At 35.3% G+C, this 20,659-nt stretch overlaps 1 protein-coding gene across 1 annotated transcript in view; it reads right to left on the bottom strand.

Annotated features, from left to right (window-relative positions):
• Positions 1-20,659, bottom strand: part of PRKN (parkin RBR E3 ubiquitin protein ligase) — a 775,548-nt gene that overhangs the window by 378,077 nt on the left and 376,812 nt on the right. Inside the window, exon 6 of the mRNA XM_082758445.1 lies at positions 8,068-8,183. Coding sequence (XP_082614571.1) covers positions 8,068-8,183 — 116 coding nt within the window. The remainder of the gene's footprint in view (positions 1-8,067; positions 8,184-20,659) is intronic.

The raw sequence follows: 20,659 nt of genomic DNA, 5'->3' as shown, positions 1-20,659 counted from the left end.
GGGAAATATATTTTCTCTGTTTGTTTCACAAACATCTGCTACTATACTTTTCTTAGACATTTCAAAATATTTTTTAACATTTCTATTTAAACCTTAAATATTTGCCCCAAATATATATTTATTAGCTTACATGACCAATCAATGAAAAGCATAAGTAGTCCTACTTTTAGGCTTCCTCAAAATATTTTGGAAGTTAGGTCCACCAAATTTTGCACATGGTGAAACTGGATACTTGACACATGCCAATTAAAAAATAATCTAAAAATAAATAAATAAATAAATAAAAAACCAATCCAAAAATCTGTAGAAGCTGGAACTATGTCTCACTGAAATGCAGTTGCAGTGCAGATCATAAAAAAAAAAAGAAGAAAAACAGTAAGAAATGCAGTGATGTCCTATCAGTGCCACAGGGGGCTGCTACATAATAGTGGTTACAATTCAGTGGAAAGGTTAAGGCAGCTGAATTGCATGTACAGGTTACATTGTTCCAGAAGCCCACAGTACAAGTGTTAGAGTCTAAAAGTATAAAACCCCCAGTGTGTGCCACCAAAGAAATGAAGGTCACTTACTGGCATTACTAGAATTTGTTCATCTTTCAAAATACCAACAAAACAGTCACCAAAATATTTCTTCTTCTTGGTTTTGCTTGTAACAAAACTCATATTGCAGCTGTAAAAATCAGTACTCTACAGACTACCTTGCTGAGAAAAATAAAAAAGCCCTAAACCAATTAGTAACAGTTCTTAGTTTGATATTTGATTAATTTCTTACTTCAAGTGATTCTTTAGAAATCCTATTAATTTCAGGAATATTAGAAGAGAAAGAAGTAGACATTGTCCCTGATGGTCATAGTACTTAGACAAAGTAGATTTAATTCTTAACATAATCTTTTCTCACTCTTCTTTGAGCTACTCAAGGTACATAAAAGACAACAGAATGTAGAAGGCAGAGATTTAGAGGAGAAACTGCATTATCAAAACAGGTCACAGAGGGAAAACATACTTTTAAAAAAGATGAGCTAAATATAGACTTGATAACTTGCTTGAATTATAATAGCCCTAGGGGCAATTCTAGGATCCAATACCCCAGAACCAAAGAGAAATAGCAATTGTATATCAGGAATAAGGTGTTATTTAGTCTTCTGAAAAACATCACCTTGTCCGTATCTTTTAATAGATACAGCCTGTTTTTTTTTTTTTTTTTTTTTTTTTTTTTAATATCGGAAGGGAATAGAAGGTCCCTTGTAACTGTTCAGATAACAACAAAATTGACCCCAGTCAAAACTCTAGGACAATCACTTCACTTTGGAAATGTTTACAGTTCAAATACAGATCTTTATCGGAATCTAAATTTTGTAGATTGTCTCTTCAGCTGTAAGATATAATTCAAACCTGAAACTAAATATTCTAGGATGATTTATATATTAAAGCTCTCAAATATCATGGTAGACCTGCTACCTCACACATTTTTTGTTATATTCAGTAGTAGATTTCTCCTCTAATATTCCCTCCCCTTTCTTTCATTTATTATTTTTTTTTAATCCAGTCTGCATCAAGACTGAAAGAAAGGTAAGGAAAATAATTTAATGTGTTACTAAAAAAAATATTTTAAACAGTACTAGAAGAAACATTTGATCTCAAAGCAACATACAACAATTTTATGTAATATAGGAAAGAATGCAGTCATCAATCAATTTTTCACACCTTCTCCCTCACAGAATCACAGACTGGCTGAGGTTGGAAGCAAGCTCTGGAGGCCATTTGATTCAATCCCCCTGCTCAAGCAGGGCCACCTACAGCAGCTTGCTCAGGACCATGCCCAGGTAGCTTTTGAAGGTTTGAAGATCTCCAAGGAAACAGAATGCACAACCTTTCTGGGCAACCTGTACTACTGCTCCATCACCTGTAAAGTACAGAATTACTTCCTGATATTTAGACAGAACCTCTTGTGTACTAGTTTGTGCCTGCTGCCTCTTGTCTTGGTACTGGGCACCAACAAAAAGAGCCTGGCTGGATTTTCATTGCATCCCCCCCCCTTCAGGCATTTATACCCATTGGTAAGATCCCCCACGTCTCCACTCCTGTAGCCTAAAAGGTCCCAGATATTTCAGCTTTTCCTCATTGGCAAAGTGCTTCAATCAACTGCAGAAAAGTAAGCAGTGCGGAGGATGGGGGATGACAAGAACTGTTAGATGTACTTTTTCTTCTGAAAAACACACACCGAAGAAAAAATGGCTGATCAAGAGCTAGTTAGAGGTTTTGGGGGATCAAAGTAGTCCCTACAGAATCAGATTAATGCACAGTTGTCCCTAGTGACATGCAGAGTTATTTGTTCCTTATTGATTCAAGTTGAAGAGAGATGTCTACTGAATTTCTAACAGGACTTCCAATAGTAATTTCCCTTTGAGTTTTTCCCTCTAAGTACTGCCCTTCTACAACAGTCTCCTGCTCCTTAATTTAATGCTCCTTAAGTTTAATGTAATCGGAGTCTGAACTGATTTGGCTGAAAAGAATTTTGACAAAAACTTTAAGTTACAGTTACACTTGAAGAACATCTTGCATATGTAGTTCTCACCACTAGCAATATCAAGCTCCATCTTCAATTTTAGCAGTATGAATTCTGAATTGCAGAAAAACAAAGTATAAGTTTCCATTGTCTAAACAATTATTATTATTATTATTTTTTTTTTTTTTTGCCTAAGATTATGAAGTACAGATTTATCAGATAAAAACTTTTGATCAACACAAAAGCAAATACTTCTGGACAATTCTTTCTATCTATTAAGTGAAAGCAAGCCCTATATATTTCTTGTACTTATCTGTATCTGTTGAAAGCTAAAAATAATGGTGCCTTTAGGAATTGTACCCTACCTAGTTTGTGAAAGATGACGCGAGGCATTTCTGTTCCACACATTTTATTTTTACACTGCTAGACATCATTGTTATTCCTGAGCCTGATTTATAGGTACCCAGGGGTACTCCTAACCCCTTTTGATGTTATTTCTACTAGAAACAGTTGACAAAAGCAGATCTCCCCTTGAGGATTGTACCATTTTAGTATTTGTTTCAACTTTCAGCCATTTGCTCAACATATTATGAGCTTCTTCAAAGATATAAAATAGCAACCCATCACCTTCAATGCTACAAAAAGAAATAAATGCATAAAGGCTGCCAATTCATACCAACTCCACTGTAGATAAGCAAAAAGCATTGGAAGGCATTACACTATGTGGAATACTGTCTATGGATTTAGCATAACCCTACAAAGGTATTTGGCTCTAAAATATTTCACTCTGTTGGTCAGAGCTGCACGAAAATATTCATATCAAATATAAATCCAGGGTGAAAGAATACGTGCTTGAGAATAAAACTGGCAATATGCTTAAACATTCCTTTCACTGTGTATTTTTCTATATACCATAGAATACACTACTTCTTTAAATAAGATTTTTGATGAGCTCTGTAAGCCCAGCTATAATCATGTTTGTTGTGCCAAGCATCTTGAGATTTATTAATTGGTCCACCTGTGGTGGACTAGTTGTTCATGATAAATATATGTGAACAAACAGATGAATCATAGAATCATCTAGGTTGGAAAAGATCTTCAGGATCTTCAAGTCCAACCATCAGTCTGACCTACCAAGTCCCATCACTAAACCGTGACCCTTTAGTGCCATGTCTACATGTCTCTTCAATATTTCCAGAGATGGGGACTCCACCAATTCCCTGTGCAGCCCATTCCGATGCTTGACCACCCTCTCTACGAGCACATAAACAACACCTGGTTGTCATTTTTCTTGTTTCATTTCATTTTTTTCTTGTTTAATTTCATTTTTTTTCAGAAAATAATAAAGAAATCTATTATGAAGAATATATATTTTTTGCCTGTAGCAGAGCTAACACTAAGTAACCGTTATTGGACCAAATACAGATATTGCTCGTTTCCAGATGAATGTTATAGACTACAATCAGCAGAGCTGGTATTTTTCAACTGCATAAGAATATTAGAAAGTGATCACCGTCAAAAATAGTCACCTATATGTTTAAATAAAGTTACAAGGTTATGTGTATAAATATATTTAAGTTCTATATAAATGTTCTAAGAACACTATGTTGGAGAAAAGAGTTAAAAACTCAAACCAGTGAGCAGAGATTTCATAGCTAGCACAGTTACTTACAACAACCCTTGCACAACACTCATAATTGATTTTATTGTTCTAACTCTAGCTTTGTGTAAAACGTGCTTACCTTTGATCATTCTTGCAATTGGGGTGAAAGAAATAAGTCAAAAAATAGAAATGAAAATGATTTGTTTCAAAGTTTTAATTGGAAAATTATTTCATTCACCCAAACATATATGTGAACAACTTGCTAGACTGGCCATAAAAGAATATGGAAGATGACTGACTATACCTAGAAAGAAAGTTTAACCATACACTGGACTTTTTTTTTTTTTTTTCTCCAAGAAGTATGTATGCACATGAATAAGAACAATGATAAAGAAACCTTGGTTGGCACTGGAAGTATTGAAAGATTAAAGCAAAGAATCTTCATCCTAACGATCAATGGTAAGATGAAAGTATTAGAATGAAGAAGAAACTGAGATATTTATTATTTCCTGGTTTTACTTCAGAAGGAGAGTTACGGTCTTTTTGATAACACCTACAAATGTTCAGTATATAAAAAAAGTAAAAATAGACTTGTGGTTTTAAAAATCAAAACCTCTGAAAGATAATTAGCATTTAACATATGAATGCATTTACAAAACTTTAAACTTAACACAGAAATGTGCCTATAGAAGTTTTTTTGGTTTTGTTTTTTGTTTGTTATCTTTTTGTTTATTTGTTTTGTTTTGTTTTTAAAGTCGAGAGGAGAGCCCAGTAAGCTGTCAGGAAGAAACAACTTTTCTTGCAATCAAGAAAGACAGACTTCTTGAAAATCCAGTACATGGGTCCTGGAAATGGCTAATGTTTATCCTGTGAAACTCAGGTTTTATTGCAGTAATTTCACCTCTTCATTGTACTTCACCATGTTCAGAAAAGTGTTTGGATGCTTCCTGAGCCCTGCATAGTGGATAGTAGGACATGAATAACCCTATTGCACACTGTCTGGACACTGGGATAAAAGGTATACTTTCTCTGTGGATGTAGTTTCAGCAATGAGTCCTCAGGTTTTAGCATCAAGATTACGCCAATCTGGCTGTGACTAAGAGCCAAACTATCACAGTACTGCGTAGGACATCTACCAGTTGTTACCTTTTGCCTCAGGATCAGGAATCAGTTGTTGGCTTTCTTTCATTTAGCAGTACAGAGGGATACCAGGATTCTGCACTGCAGTAAAAGAAATCACTTCTTGCCCAGTGAATCATTAGAAGAGCCAGGAGAGCTAACAGCTTTTAGGTCAGTCTGCAATCTTGCTATGAAATCCTGAATTAACAATTTGAGAGAGACTGATATTTGGAGCTGCTAGTTCTGCAACTACACCAAAAAGGATGCTTTCAAAATTATCTCTTTCTAGAAGACATACCATATGAATCAGCATAGAGTTCAAACGTACCTTGCTACTTTCTTTTGACCAACTATCACTTTACAGTTCTCCTTGGCATACATTTTATTGTAAGCAAGGGTGCTATCTGCCCTAAGACAGAGTCAAGGTAAAATCAAGTTAGTCAACTACAAAAGAGAAGAGGATCTGAAATAATATTGTCTAATTCCTACAGATTTCACCTTGTGCAGTCCCAATGGCCAGAACAAAAGACTTGCTAATGGGTGGGAGTAGATTAGGAGGTGTGCAGGAGAACAAAGGTCATCCTCAAAATTTTATGAAGTAAACAAGAAAAGGATGAGATATCCTCATCATAATTTCATTACATCTCTAGATGTAATTAGAGAAGAAGCCTATGCCTACAGTGCTAGGAATTGAGAAGCTGAAATCTGCTTACGTAAATTTATTAGTATGCTTATAACAACAACAAGCTGCTGGAGGACTCCCCTGCACACTCCTTTACTCCTGGGATAAAGGATTTCAGTGCCTTCTGCCAAAAAAAAAATAAAATAATTCTATGTCCCATAAGACATACTGGGATGGAAGCATGATCCCCTGAGTTTCTGGGGACTGACAAGAATAAAGCTGATCTGTAGGCTGTTTTTTTTTTGTTGTTGTTGTTGTTATTAAAGAGGTGGCAGATATCTCTCACTCATGCCACAGGCTTCAGAGATCTTGCTATGATCAAGTAAAATCTATTAGCCATTCAGGAAACCAAACAGAACTTTCATTTTCTAAAAAAAAGTTTATGCTCCATAGTGGAAGACAAACCTATTTATGACCAACTGAATCTGCTACTTAAAATAAGAAGATTGAAGTCACTCATAAACATAATCAGTCTTTCCTGTAGCCCCAGCATGGGTAGGTAACTAGCAACTGTTACTGCCTTGCAAGCTGGTCAAGTATCTAAATCCTTCCTTGTTTGCTGTATAAATCCAACAAGCTTATTTATGAATAAATGCTCCCATAATGATGGGCTGAGATAAGTCTACTGCAACTTAGGTTTCCACAGTCATTTGATGCCTTAACTTAAATAAATGAGAATTAGCATACTTCTGTGATATTGTAATAAATAGTCCAAGTAACATTTACTAGTAAAGTTTAGGAAGTCAATAGTTAGTCCTAGGAACAATTCAGCTAAGCAATTTCAGAAAATTCAGTCCAAACTTTCTTTCCTTTGGGATTTTGTCACAAAACCGTGACAGAAATTACAAATTCACGACTACAGATGAGTAGTTTTGTACTGAATATATCAATTCAGGAAAATGTCAACATACCCATTTCAAATTTGATTGAAATAATTATAACCAATTCTCAAGCCTAAGTAAACACATTTATGGCTGATATTTTACACTCTTGTTCTTTGGAAAAGAAAAAGGCTGGGCTAAGAATGGAAACCGCACATTATCCTTAATTACAGAGAGGTTAATACTGCTGCATACCTAACCATTAGGACAGCTAAGCAATTTTGCACAGTAGACTCTGAAACAGATGCACAACAACTTCCGAAGCCCTGCATGTATGCGAAGTGCTGGACACCATACTCTTTCTTTTCAATGTACAACTATCTTTTAATCTATAAGTAAGAAGAATGTTCTTCAACCATATACAATCAATATACAATATACAAGCAAACAATCAGATATCAATGCACTACCACACAAGCACAACATAATATTATACTCTGTATGGGCTATAATCAGAGTTAAAGACTAAAATTTCCAGTAGGAAATTGACTTCCAAGTAAACCAGCTTTTCCCCTCAAGATACCCCTCAACATTTAACTTACTGTCTCATAGGAATTCACTTTTTTTTTTCCTAAATACTTTCTCATATTTCAAAACACAGATGAATCAACAGAAATACTTAAAATAAATAACATGGCGTTATTGGTTTTGAGGTAGAGCCTCAAAACCTCTCCTATTCAGTAGATGAATGTGTTTCAGTTAATTCTTCATAGCAATAGTAGCTTTTGTCTTTGTTGGGCAAGTGGTTTTTAATCCATTCATTTGCAGACAATGGTATTCTTGAATGTATGTGCCCAAACACCATACGGTAAGATAGATTACAGCATTTAAAATGGCAATAAAAAAGAATACGAGAACAAATGCACCATAAGTAATTTTGCTTTGATTTATAAAAATAAATATCAAGAGGTTTCTTTACACAGGAATAGTTTGTCCACCTCAAAATCGTGCTTTCGTTCACTGGTTCTCAGATACAAAGCGAAGGTACAGATCTATACAGCTATACCACTATCTTAAGCATTTCAGACTGTAGCAGTCAGGTTTCCACCTGTATTTTAGCTGAGTTATAAAAATGTAAACTGTAATTATACCATCAAAATAAAGAATATACCTGAATACGTGGCCCGTTTTCCACCAAAATACTGGGAAAAAAAAAAAAAAAAAAAAAAAAAAAGGTTTAAAAAGGAAAACCAGCAGAGGGAAAAAAGCTCTTTGAAAGTGAGAAGTACTCTGAAACACTGAGACTGTGAATCTCTGACACTTTTCATTGTACTTACCTAATATCTGTGCATGTTATACATGTGATAGAGCGACTGTTTGTTGTAACGAGGTTCAAAGCCACAGATGTTTCACTGTCAGTTGTTGGGTGTGCTCCACATTTAAAGTAAAACTCCTGAAATATTGAAGGAGAGATAAAGAGAAGATTACATACCTGCAGCTCATGTCCTCCCTTTATCTTAGGCTAACTGACAACTGAGACAACAGACAAATCACCACTGCCAACAGAAAAGGGCAGTCATTAGGAGAGGTTTAGAAAGAATCACTTGCAAAAATAGAAATCCAGGTATTTTGTTCCATGATTTTCCAGGTTAAGTTGATATCTATTTGTGCACTGATTTGACATCAGTGTGATACACTATGTGAATTTCTGGATTTATAGAAAAATGACTTGACCTTGACTTCATTTAGGCATAGTCATCAAAAGGCAGAGTATTATGAACTGCAACCATTTCCACTTTTTTGTTACATATTACCATTTTCTGACTTCTAGAACAGATTTTTTTCTAAATTAGCGAATCCTGACCTCGATTTTTGTGACATTGGAAATCTATATAAACATGATTTTATCATCATACTAAAAGGAAGCTCTGGTTCTCTTTGGACACATATTTATAATTCTTTGTTACGTAGCATTTGAATTAAGTTGCTTTAGTTCTTAGTGCTCTATAGCTTGTTTTGAGTGTCCAAATCATTGTGTGCATCTGTAAATAAAAGCAGTCTGAAGACATGTGCCTTGCAATAAAAGCCACAGATGACAGCTTCCATTTTTTTTTTTCCTTAAAGACCTTTCTTGTTGTTGTTGCAGGTTTCTAAAGTAAACATTAAGACTGGTATAAATTAAGTGTGAATTCAAATGTACAGGTGTAAAAGCATCAGAGGAAATTGAATGACAAGTGTTGATGGTACCAAGATCACAAGTGACTCTCTAGGCATCCATGCAAAGGAAAAAAAATAAAAAATAAATAAATAAATAAATAAAAAATAAAATAAAAACAAAACAAAACAAAACAAACTGCAACCAGAAAAAGAGACACAAAGACAGTGATTCAATCGACAGTGTTTCCTAATGACTCACATAGGTGGGACAGAATGAAGAAAAAGAAAATTACAGTCAGTGTGAACATTTTCAGGGCATGAAAGTCACATCCAAAAAAGCAGGGATAAGAACAACCCAAAAGCTATGAAAGAGACTTGTAAGATGGTGTTTCCTGGTCCTCCCTGACACCCCAAGTTCCTAGCTAGACTATCCAGACACATACCTCAGTGTTTGTTGGTATATGAATACAAGAACACTAGTATGAATGAGTGGAGTAAGCTTTGTTTAATATAACATCACCTTCTTCTCCTACTCAAACTTGCACTGAGATTTGATACAGAACTGTACAAAGTCAGACCAGAAAACATTCTTCCTTCCACACTCTGTATCAATCCTTACAAGGAATTCTTCTACGTCTGGGAAGCAGAGCTGTGAATTACAGTTCTCTCTCAATATATCTCATTTAGATATACCGCATATTTCTACATGAGACAGACACAGCACTATGCAGTAATACCTCTAACATCAAGTCTGGTAACTGGGATATCAGAAGTATTAATACAGCTTTCCTTTTAGGTTAGTAAATTCTGCTTCTCAGAGAAGCCCTTGATACGCAATACATTGAACATCATAAACTCCACCATAAGTTAAGGACTCATTTCTGAAATACGTATTTGCAGCAGTTAGCAGTTGTTAGCAGACAACTGTGATATATGTTCATCTGATTCGTGTCAGTATGGAACAGTGCTAGGGTCGCATGGTATGATGAATGTGACCTTCTGTCTTACATACCCTTGTATAACCACTAGTCTAAGAAAAACAGAAAGGTTAATGTATATAATTCTTGTACCTTGCAAAGGAATATTTTAACAATTCGTGCCAAGAAAGAGCAGTTCTGTCTGTCTCTGGGTCCTGCACTGGCAATTTAATTCTTCCACAGATGTGGTTTCTTCCCTTCCCTCCCAGTGTCCCAGTCTCCCCCTCATTATAGTCAATTTATTAAATCTTCAGAAATATTCCTTAAATCCATGAGCCTATTTGCTTTTGTTATTTCGAACTCTTATTCCTAACAGTTACAGCCTTTTTGCCTTCTTTGTGGTTGATTTAGCACTGCTATAGATGTGACTGGAGTGTCCCTGTGAATGGCTTGTGAGGAATGTTTTAACAACTCGTGAAGTGACAATAGAGAGCTATTTGTATTTGTATGTTCTTTCTTTGAAGTCTCTGATGTCTGGGGGTTTCAGAACAACTGCTAACAACTAGTAACTGTTATGACTTCTGAATGGGACACTATGCAAGCCCCTGATATCTGGCCAGGAGATTAAGGAGAAGAAAGAAGCTGAAGGACGGCTAGAAGACAAAACTTGCAAAACTTTTAGAAATGTAATTTTAATTGTTGCTTCATTTCCTAATGGTTTTGAAGCTTGGTTTTTCTTTACAAATGCATTAAAAAAAAAAAAAAAAGTAAAGATTTATTAAAATGAAGTAGAATAATTGAAAATATCTTTTCGCTTCAGTAAATCTTTCACATAGAACTAAGAGTATATTAACCACCCACTACTCCAGAATAGATAAACTATGGGCAAGGAAATACACAATAAGATATTTTTTTTGATAAAAGTCCTTACCCAGTATCATTTTTTATTTATTTATTTATTTTTTTGTGGGTCACAAACAAAGAAAATTTGAACAATAAAAGAATTAGCCTTTAAAATACTTGAAAAAACATTTAGACTTGAACTTTTTTTTTTTTTTTTTTTTTAAAGAAAAGATTTAAAATTCCAAGACTTTCATGTGAAGAAAAAAACTAAAACCACAAAAAAAGAGGAGAGAGGAGGTGGAAGTGGAGCTACTTTTCAGAGTTTCTTCATAACTCTGGGAAAATTACTTCTCTATACTTCTGCTTATCTTCTTTAAAACTGCTCTAAAATATAGCACTTGGAATCTGAGAGCACCTGACACCTCTGGCAGCATAGACTGCACTGCCTCTTTTTTTTGTTAATCATAGTTTTAAGATCATTCATACAACCGGAATGCATATAAGTCCTGAACTCAATTTGGTTCAGAACTGCAATTAAAAGTGTAACCAGCTTGGTTTTACATGTTTTGTAAAAAACACAACTCACTAATTTGTAATATCAAATATATTTACAAAGTTACTTCTTAAGATTAACACCAAAATATCTTCCTATATTGAGTTTATATGCTGCTGTATAACAGTATTTTCAGAATTTTAACCTTATAACAACAAAGCTTATGGAATAACATAAAAAAGATAGTTAAAATTTAATGGAGTCTACATCACTATCTCACCACTTCTAGAACATTTCAAAATAGGAAAAGTTACCACTAATAGTAGTAAGAAATTACTACTAGTAGAAATTCCTCTATTGTGCACTTTGTTCTCATTTGGTCAAAATAAAATGCATTGTTGTTTTTGTTAAGTTTTCATGATCTGCATTAAGTATGGATGTGAAGAAATTACTGAGGAAAAAAAATGTCTACGTTCATGAAGTGTGTAGTTTTATGGTCATCTTCTACTGCAGAGAATACCTTTAAATCATTTTCTTGCCTAAAGGCATAGGTCCCCTGAAATTGTGAACATTCTATTTAACATTACAAATGGCACCCTTTTGACAGTGTATCTGATAGATTGTTATTCAGAGAAAGGAGCAGGCATTGCTCTTACATACTTTTCATTCCTGTTTCATTCATATTCTTCATTCCTGCTACTGCTTATATGTCACACAACACGGTAAAAATTGCAAGGGGGAAGAAAAGGTTCAAGGATGCATGGTCACTGCTTGCTAACTTTGCATGAAACTCATCCCTCAGAGGTAAATACTCAAATTTATCAAAAAATCTTATTTGTTATCAAAAAATCTTATTTGATATTTTACAGAAAAAAAAAAAAAAGCATCTCTCCCTAAATTCTGTCTTTCCAAATAAAGAAATTAGGATACCCCTAACTCATGATTACAAACAAACTGTCTACTAGATGTTCAAACGATCTAGGAAAGTGACCAAAGTGATGCTCAAACCACCAGTGGGTGACTGGCATCTGACAGGGAATAGTACATCACAGGAACCACAAAAACAGTAACCTTTTAATGCCTATTCCCTGGTTCAGTAAACAGGAGTGTCAGAAAAGGTACTGCTCTTTGCTAGAAAGTGTCAAAATATCCTGCATTTCAGCTGATGTGCAAATCACAAGTGAAAATACAGGTTTCTACATGCAGTTCTTACTGCCGTGAAAACTGCTTAAAAATTTTGAGGAACCTCAGCTTTTGAATTTTTTTTTTTCAACTTTTTTTTTTTTAAATAAGCTATTGGTCAAGATCAGTCCCTAAGCTACATACATGTATATATACACATGCATATATCAATCATGCATGACCCACACATTTATTTAGAATCAATAGGTAAATAAATTTATTTATAACAAAGCATGTAACATGTTGTATATACATTCAGTATGTATATATTGATAGTATAGTTTTCATTTTTCAAATTATTAGCACTTATAAGTACAGTGATACATGAAAGGAGATTTATTCTGCCAAATAAGAGAACACAATGCCATCCTGGCACACTCCTATGATAAGGTTTCAACATCTTTTGCAGCTAAAATTGTAGGTAGATACTCAGTGGACAAATTGAAAGAAATCTACTTCAAAATAGCCTTTGAATCAATTAAGTTTTCTGGGATGGGAATCTTTCTCTAGTGAAAAACCCAGCAAGTGTGATATTACCTAAATGTAAAACAACTTCTTAAACAAACATACAGGAGAGCTGCTTAAGTTCCATTAGTTAACTAATGTGAGGAAGGCTGTACAGCCAAAGAATAATTCCTAGAGAGAGATTACTAGAGTCAAGTCTTGAACGGATCTTTAATAAGCTCCTGAATGCATTGTATACTGCTCCACTTTCTTCTGTGAGCCAATAGCATTTTGAGTAGCCTTGATTCCTGGGAGATCCTCAGAACAGTGGCGTGCATTACCAGCTTCCTCATTTCCTTCACAGCTCAGCAGATAAATTCTTCCAAGAACCTCAAGTCAGGTTTTCACCACTGTAAGCACCACCTTATTTAGAGGTTATAACTCTGTATTGGTTGTTTTAAGTAGGAAGTGATTGTAATACACAAACAGTTGTTAAGATTAAAAAAAAATTAACATTATCTGAATATTAGCAACATAGTTTAGAATCAAAAGATGCAGAAGTAAAACACGCATTCTTATAGCTACCTAAATCTCAGATGAGACTTCTGTTTCTTTTATGTCCAGAGTTCATCTAGAATTGCTCTTTCAATTTCTGTATCTGAAAAATTAACCTTAGGCTCTACCTTAAAAGTGCTGATGACAGTAGCAATCTCCATTCTATAATATGTGTGTGTGTGTGTATATATATAAATTTAAGATTCCAATCAAAATCAAACTTTTTCTTTGGATTTCCTGTAATTCAGACGGATGCTCGATCACAATATCAGAGGTGTGAAGACTGTTCCAAATGTCTGCTGACTTCCCTATGCTGGGAAATGACCCTTGAGTATGGCTAGCTGGGTCACCCCCTAGGCAAAACAATGATCAGTACAGCATTCGTGGACTGCCTTTGTGGTAACGTACAAGCAAGCAAATGACTCATTTTGAGGGAAAGGATTTGCACATATTATTAAAACAGCATTTAATCTGTAGCATGCAACTCCTTAAGTATCATTTTAATATTAAAAGCTAGATACAAATTAATTGCTATAGCAAGTAGAGAGCTAGTAATGAACCACAAGCATTCTTAAGTAGGACAATAATAAAGATTAAATGACAGTGAATTTGGAGGATACTTCAGGATTTGTTGATTCGCAACAGATTTTAGGAACAGTGATGCAAAGATTAGAGATGTTGGTAACATTGACTATTCACATTCCAATATTAATCTTTCACAAGTAGTCATAGCTACATTCAGATAACATTCCTTTGCCTTAAATTAAATGTTCAGTCAATTTTTCCATTTGAAAACAAAGATAACGTGAAAAGTTCAATACCTGATGTCACACCTACATAATTCAGAATAGAATCAAATCAGCAAGAAGCAAAGTCCCTTAGACTTCCAAATCCACAGAATCTCTGCTGCAGAACACACAGTAAGACAGAACAGCAGCTCATGAATGCTGCTAGAAGAGCTTTCAAAGAAATGCCTTTATGGAATACAAAGATAAAACATTACCTAGGAGAGATGCAGCATTGTAACCTTGCTAATATATTGCTGATAATCAAGCTGACCTCAAAACTAAGCTGAAACACCTTTTGATAAAAAAGGATGAAAAAAAAGGGCTAAAATAATAAATTTCAATGCCTGTATGAAGCATATACATGTATTTAATTTGGCAATAGGCAAAAGCACCATGAGTATCTCTCTAATACCTGCTTTCTTACCGAACTCCATTGCCCTTTTCAAAAATGCCTCTGGCTAAGAACAAAGACCTGTTATTCATGATAAAAGCTCTTTAGGATGAGTACTCTTTGCCAACTCTTCATTGAGGTAGTAAAAATAGACTATGCTTGGCCTCAGTGACTACATCAACTCTGAACTATATATGGAGTAGGGGAGGAAGGGAGGTATTTTTTTTATTATTACTACTTTAAGACAAGTGCCAGTTCAGGGGAGAAAACTTGTATTGTTCTGATTTTTTTTCCATTCTTTTCTGTTCAGCAAAGGCAATTGCAATTTAAACATATATGGATGACTAAAAGATGTTATATTTCAGGGAAAGCAGTGTAATACATTTTCAGAATATCTCCTATTTTTAATTAGCTTTGAGTGAAGTCATGCAAGGAAAAAAAAAGTATTAAAAACACACAGTTCCACTTTTTCTTCAAACATACTCACCATACCTTTTATTCAGTTGAGGATATCAAGAACAATTTGGTGCATAACAAATATTTGAATGGATAGATATGGCATGGAAAGTATTTTGAGTGGGATGGGAAATGCACATTATCAATAATTCTTCAGAAGACCTGGTGTTTTATTTCTGATCAAGTCAATTAAGGCTAGATTTTAGGCATATAAAAATGTAACTAAAAGTCTCATCATAAATGAGTTTTTGTCATGAATTCTCAAGGGGTGACAAAGGCAATAAAGTTCTGTTCTCACCATACTTCAATTCCACTTTCATACACTTTTTTTTTTTAAAAAAAAAAGCAGTCTATTTATTCCTCTTGCCATAGGAGAATATTTCTTATCATTCATTTTTTCAGATTTCACTCGACAAAGAGATACTGTTTGAAAAATAAGAACAGGACAGTTATAGCTACAATTCAGTAATTTATTCTTAACCAGCAATCTAATGCGGTGTAACAAAGTATTAATGATCAAGAGATCTTATTCACAATCCATTGTGAAAGTAACCCTAACTTATTGCATGCGATATTCATTGATTGATTAATTGATGACATTTGATGATTGATTCATTCGATAACATTTTCAGTTAATACATGTATTTGCATTGAAAACTAAAAACAGAAGATGGATACAATCAGGATTCAAATAACAGGCATGATAGGCTATTAAGTATATGATGTTATATTTCCAACCTCTGGAAATTACACATGCAACTACAGTTTTGTAGTCCCTGTTGTGTAGAGAAAACAACAAGGAACGCAGTACCTACCACATGTTATTCTTTCCTTATCTACTGGAGAAGACCCAGTGGAAACAAACAGCAGAATCCCTCAAGCTGCTGCTGCTCAGACGATACTATTTCAACCATTCAGAGAAGTATTCTGTGTGAAACTGATTTTACTCATTTTTAAGCAATGGCATTTCTGATTTGCTTTGCTTGTCTAAAGGCAGTTACACTCTACATTTCACTCCCTTCCTCTGCAAGTGGTGGCTGGGACTCCAATAATTCCATCACAACTCTGCTGCCATTACTTTGAGTCACAACATCTCTGTGACAAAGACAGAGGAAGCATGGTTCTTCAGCACCATCCAGCTCTTCTCTCACCCATTGTCCCAGAGTAGAGACAAAGAAATGAAGGCATCTCATCTAATCATAAAATGTATTTTTGCCTGGAAAGTTACCTCAGAGGGATCTAAAGCCTAGTAGACATGTAGCCAGTCACCAGGAAAGCAAAACTAACATGCCACAGATACTCTAACACCTGATAGCTAAAGATGCAGTATATTAATTGCAACAGTAATTTTTCAGCAAGAATGACTAGACTTTCATACAAAATAACATGAAAAACTCATGCCCTTCCTGTCCTGGAAGGGCACAAACTCCCCCCTCTTCCCTTCTATTTTTATCTATTTTCACCAAAGTCTCATTGAGAAATACAATTTCTGATATATGCTAACTTCTTGGTTGAACCAAGACTGCAGTTTTCAGCAAGATTAAATTATTTCCCCTAGCCCCTAAAGCCCAGCCATGTGGGCTCTATTGGGTTCTATTGAATTTGTTCACCAGGTTTCCAAAATAAACTGTTTTTGCATGCTGAAAAGTTCCTTTAAATTACTTGAGCCACAGAGGAAGTCTTGGTTTCAGAGTAGCTACTTAGCATGTATTATAATCATCATATCCTGAATATTAGTGCTGATTTCTAGGACTTAAACTTTCCCATCAGTCTCTTTTAAAGTAGAATCCAACTGTTTAAATTTGTTGTTAAGTGTTTCCTGTAGAGAATCAACCCTTTACTCTGAGCTTAATTTCCTCTGGCAATCAGATTTGAATTTTTATGTGAATGTAAGCCACAAAAATGGCTCAAGGAAGGAAAAATTCAAATGCTATATGACATCAGCTTGTCAGACTGTGCTTCTTATGGCACAAAAAAAGTGCCTGCAATTACAGGTTTGCAAGATTTCTTTCTTTTCCAACCATGCTAACAAGCACTTGGGGTAAAGAGTGATGAAGAATTTAAAGTGATTACAGAATAAATCTAGACTGTATAAGAAACAAAACGCCCATGTCTGAATTTCTCTTTCACAGGTGACGTTACATTGCACTGGCACCCAAAGAGTCTTGTCTTGGGCTTCAGAGAAGTCTGAAGAGCTAACAAATTTTAAATAAAAAGTCATAAACTGCAGTATTTCTTTAACTAGTGGTTACCTTCCCTGACTATTGCATATGACACAGCCAATTCCATGGTTCAGTCCGTAAATATTGCTGGATCTCTGCCACAGATGCATTAGATCCCCATCCATCCGATACTATTACAACTGAAACTTAAATTTTGTCCATCCCTGGATATCTAAGAAATTCGTCAGGTTCAAAGCTTAGTAAAAGATAGCATCTTTAACCCAATAGCAATCATAATAAGATAAATTACTTATTTTTCCTTGTATTTTTTTTAGCCTTCAGCTAACATGACCAGTGTCTTTGAGTCTTGCATCTGTCCATTAACCATACAGATGATCAACAAGTCTGTAACACTGCTGAAAGGCAGTACTAAGACACCTCTCCTTTAGCATTAAGGCTGCCTCAGGGGGAGCATCAGTATTTATGTGAGGACACTGGGCAGACAGAATTAGGCTGTAATGCTACCAGAGTGGCTCTTTGCCTCATTTCTGTACCTCAGCTTTGAAAAATTGGATGGTTTGTTCTGTCATCTTTCCAATGCCTGCCATAGATCAGGATATGAATGAGCACACACCAGCCAAGAAACTGTCCGCTTATATTGGGGATGGTGAGAAAAGGAAAGGAAGGAAATAGCAGAAATGTTACACTCTCCCTCTGTAAGAGATATGTTTGTCTTTTGCTCTCAGGACTCAAAATTGTACTAATGAATGTTTGGCACCTCCTGAATATTCACTGAATAGGCAATGGTTTTTTTTTTTTTTTTGAATGATATGCTCCAGGAACGATCCCAATGTACTCCCATCATGAAGAAGCAGCCAGTTCACAAGGACAGATTACAGCTAAAGGAAACCCACCCTAAAACACATGGGTAAATGACTCTCAGCTCCAAGTGTTTTGCTCCAGAAACTTTATTCCTACTGGCCATCACTACTCACTAAGGCAGGCATAGTCTAGGGATGAAGCCAAGCGGCTGAAGTAACTTCAACCTTCACCCTAAACATGAGCAGTTGTTACCAGATACTGTTTTGAGAATTTGGTATACCTATAAAAAGAAAACAGGAGCTTCCAACACAGTTTCACCTAGTTCTAGTGATGCAGGCCTGAGAAAAAAGTGATTCCACCCCCCCGCCCAGTGAGGTCTCTGAATGGAAATCAAGCAGTGGGCTAGAAGGAACTGTGCTCTTGATTTCAGGGAAACAAGGAAATTACATTCTCTGTATAAAAAATATTATAAAAACACTTCCACCATCAATTTCTCCCTTCTATAGAGAAAGCTTCAAATTTCTGGCTGTTATGACAAAAAAAAAAAATGGTACTAATGAAACAAGAACACCATGAAAAATTTATCTTATCAACTTCCTTAAAATAACAGAAGAAAGACTCTGCTGATACCAGCATGTTCCAGAAGGTAACACTTTTTAGTGGATGAAATGGAAACGTTCTTCCTGAAGAAGCCTCTCCACCCCACCCCCCAAAAAAAAAAAAAAAAAAAGGTTTGCCTGTTTCTACAGTTTATATGCGTCATACAATGGTTTTAGCTCCTCGCTTTTTGTATGATGACTTATAAATTGTTCTTTAACAACACAGGGCTTCACAGATTAAAGCCCTAGAAAAACTTTCCCAGAGGTTTTGGGAGGTTTCTAGAGGTTCTTGAAGATTCCAGAAAGCTGCACTAAATGAAGGAAGTGGAAGGGAGAAAAAACAACAAAAAAACACAAAACAGAAAAAAAAACCTCTTCTCTTTGGCTGCTATGGCAAAACTCAGTTAATTCTTAGCAGTAAATAACTGAATTTGTTCCATGACATTTAATTTAATGTTTTTCATTGTTTCCTGTTATTTTTTAATTAATTCAATATACATACAGATCTTGCATATATATGCAAGATGATGTAGAAAACAAGTCACAGTGGGAAATTCATCATCTCCTCTCTAATCTTATTATACAAAAAATGTTTATACTGTACTCTTGCCTATAGTTTCTAGCATAAGGTACCTGAAAAATGTAGCAAATAAGTTAAATAAACATTTAACATGACAAACTTATTTTATGTACGTACCAGTACAGAAAAAGCCAATATTAATCGGAGGTTAACAGCACAGTATCTGATTTGAAAAGTGTTTTTATTATTATTATTGTTTAAAACAGAAAGATGTGGACATTTTTCCTTTGAGAATTTCATAGATAGCCTTATTGTCTAGTGTAGATAGCTGTTTGCATAGTTTTAAAATAACGCTGATGGAATCTTGATAGATTGTTTTCACTACAGTGATTTAATTCGGTTTTCCCAGCAAACCTTTAGCTATTCAGACTGCCTTCATTACAAAACCAAACAGAAAAAAAAAAATAAAATAATCCTAACTTAAAATTAGCATCCAGGCACAATATGGCTATTCCTATTCCCACACTAGCGAACTGCTGACTCTTAAACCTTATCCGGGAACATTTCTAGGTGACTGAGCACAGTTGCCGCACAGTTGCGGTGTTAGGTCCCTGGCATGCTTCAGATGGGCCAATGAGCACCTCGCACAGTTCAGGCATGGGTGCACCCAGGCACAGCTCCCAGAAGGTGGTTTGCATTCTTCTTCTGGGGACTGAGGAAGCTTGGTGGCTACAGAGAAGCCATGCTGTGCCATTTGGCCTTGGAGCGTAAGGAATTTTACCAGCAACGTTTGACCTTGTGGCTCTCCTTGTAATGCTATGCATGGCATGTTTTGCATCTCCCTCTACTTCTAAGAGCACGCCTTTTTTTTTTTTTTTTTTTTTTTTTAAACTAAATGGTGCCAATGCTCTTCTGATTTCTTGAGGTTTTCTGACGAGGCAAGTGCCTGTGGGCCTGGCCTCTTCTCTACTGCAAAACACTTCCTGCTTCCTGATTTCTGCTAAGTAGATTTCTACCTAAAGTAGCTGAAAATTCATTCTGAATTCAGACAACAGAATTCCTGTAAATAGCAACTGTCTTCGTCACTAGGATCAAAATGTATGTCTGAAAGTGTGACTAAAAGTGGATTTATACAGTAGAAGAATTTTTTACTAAGAGAACAAATACTGTATGAACAGTATAAAATGTTTTCTGTAAACATCACACATTGCTATGTTCTCCATTTGACATTTCAGAAAGTTATTTTGAAGATCTGTCTCACAAAGCAATTAAAACTGCCAAAGCTTGAACTTGCAAGTTATATCAGAAGTATATTTTTGAAAAGCTATTTTAACTATCTTTATTATTAAACAATTTTATTCCAGTTTTATGCATGGAAAAATCAATAACTTAGTTACCGATGAGCCACCAAAATCAGTGTTTTGATGTTTGCTATCAGAAACCTGAAAGACATGGACAATCAAACAGAAACCACTCATTTCAACACTGTTTGATGCCTTGGACATCAAACAGAAACCACTATCTGGATGCATTCTCTTCAACACAAAGGTTCCAACAGTGCTACAAGTTCCCAGTGCTGTAAAGATACGGGTGATCATGG

This window comes from Aythya marila (genome assembly GCF_965140915.1).
Source record: "Aythya marila genome assembly, chromosome: 3".
Taxonomy (NCBI): Eukaryota; Metazoa; Chordata; class Aves; order Anseriformes; family Anatidae; genus Aythya; species Aythya marila.
The sequence above is the reverse complement of the archived record's forward strand: the minus strand, read 5'-3'. Positions and strand labels throughout refer to the sequence as shown.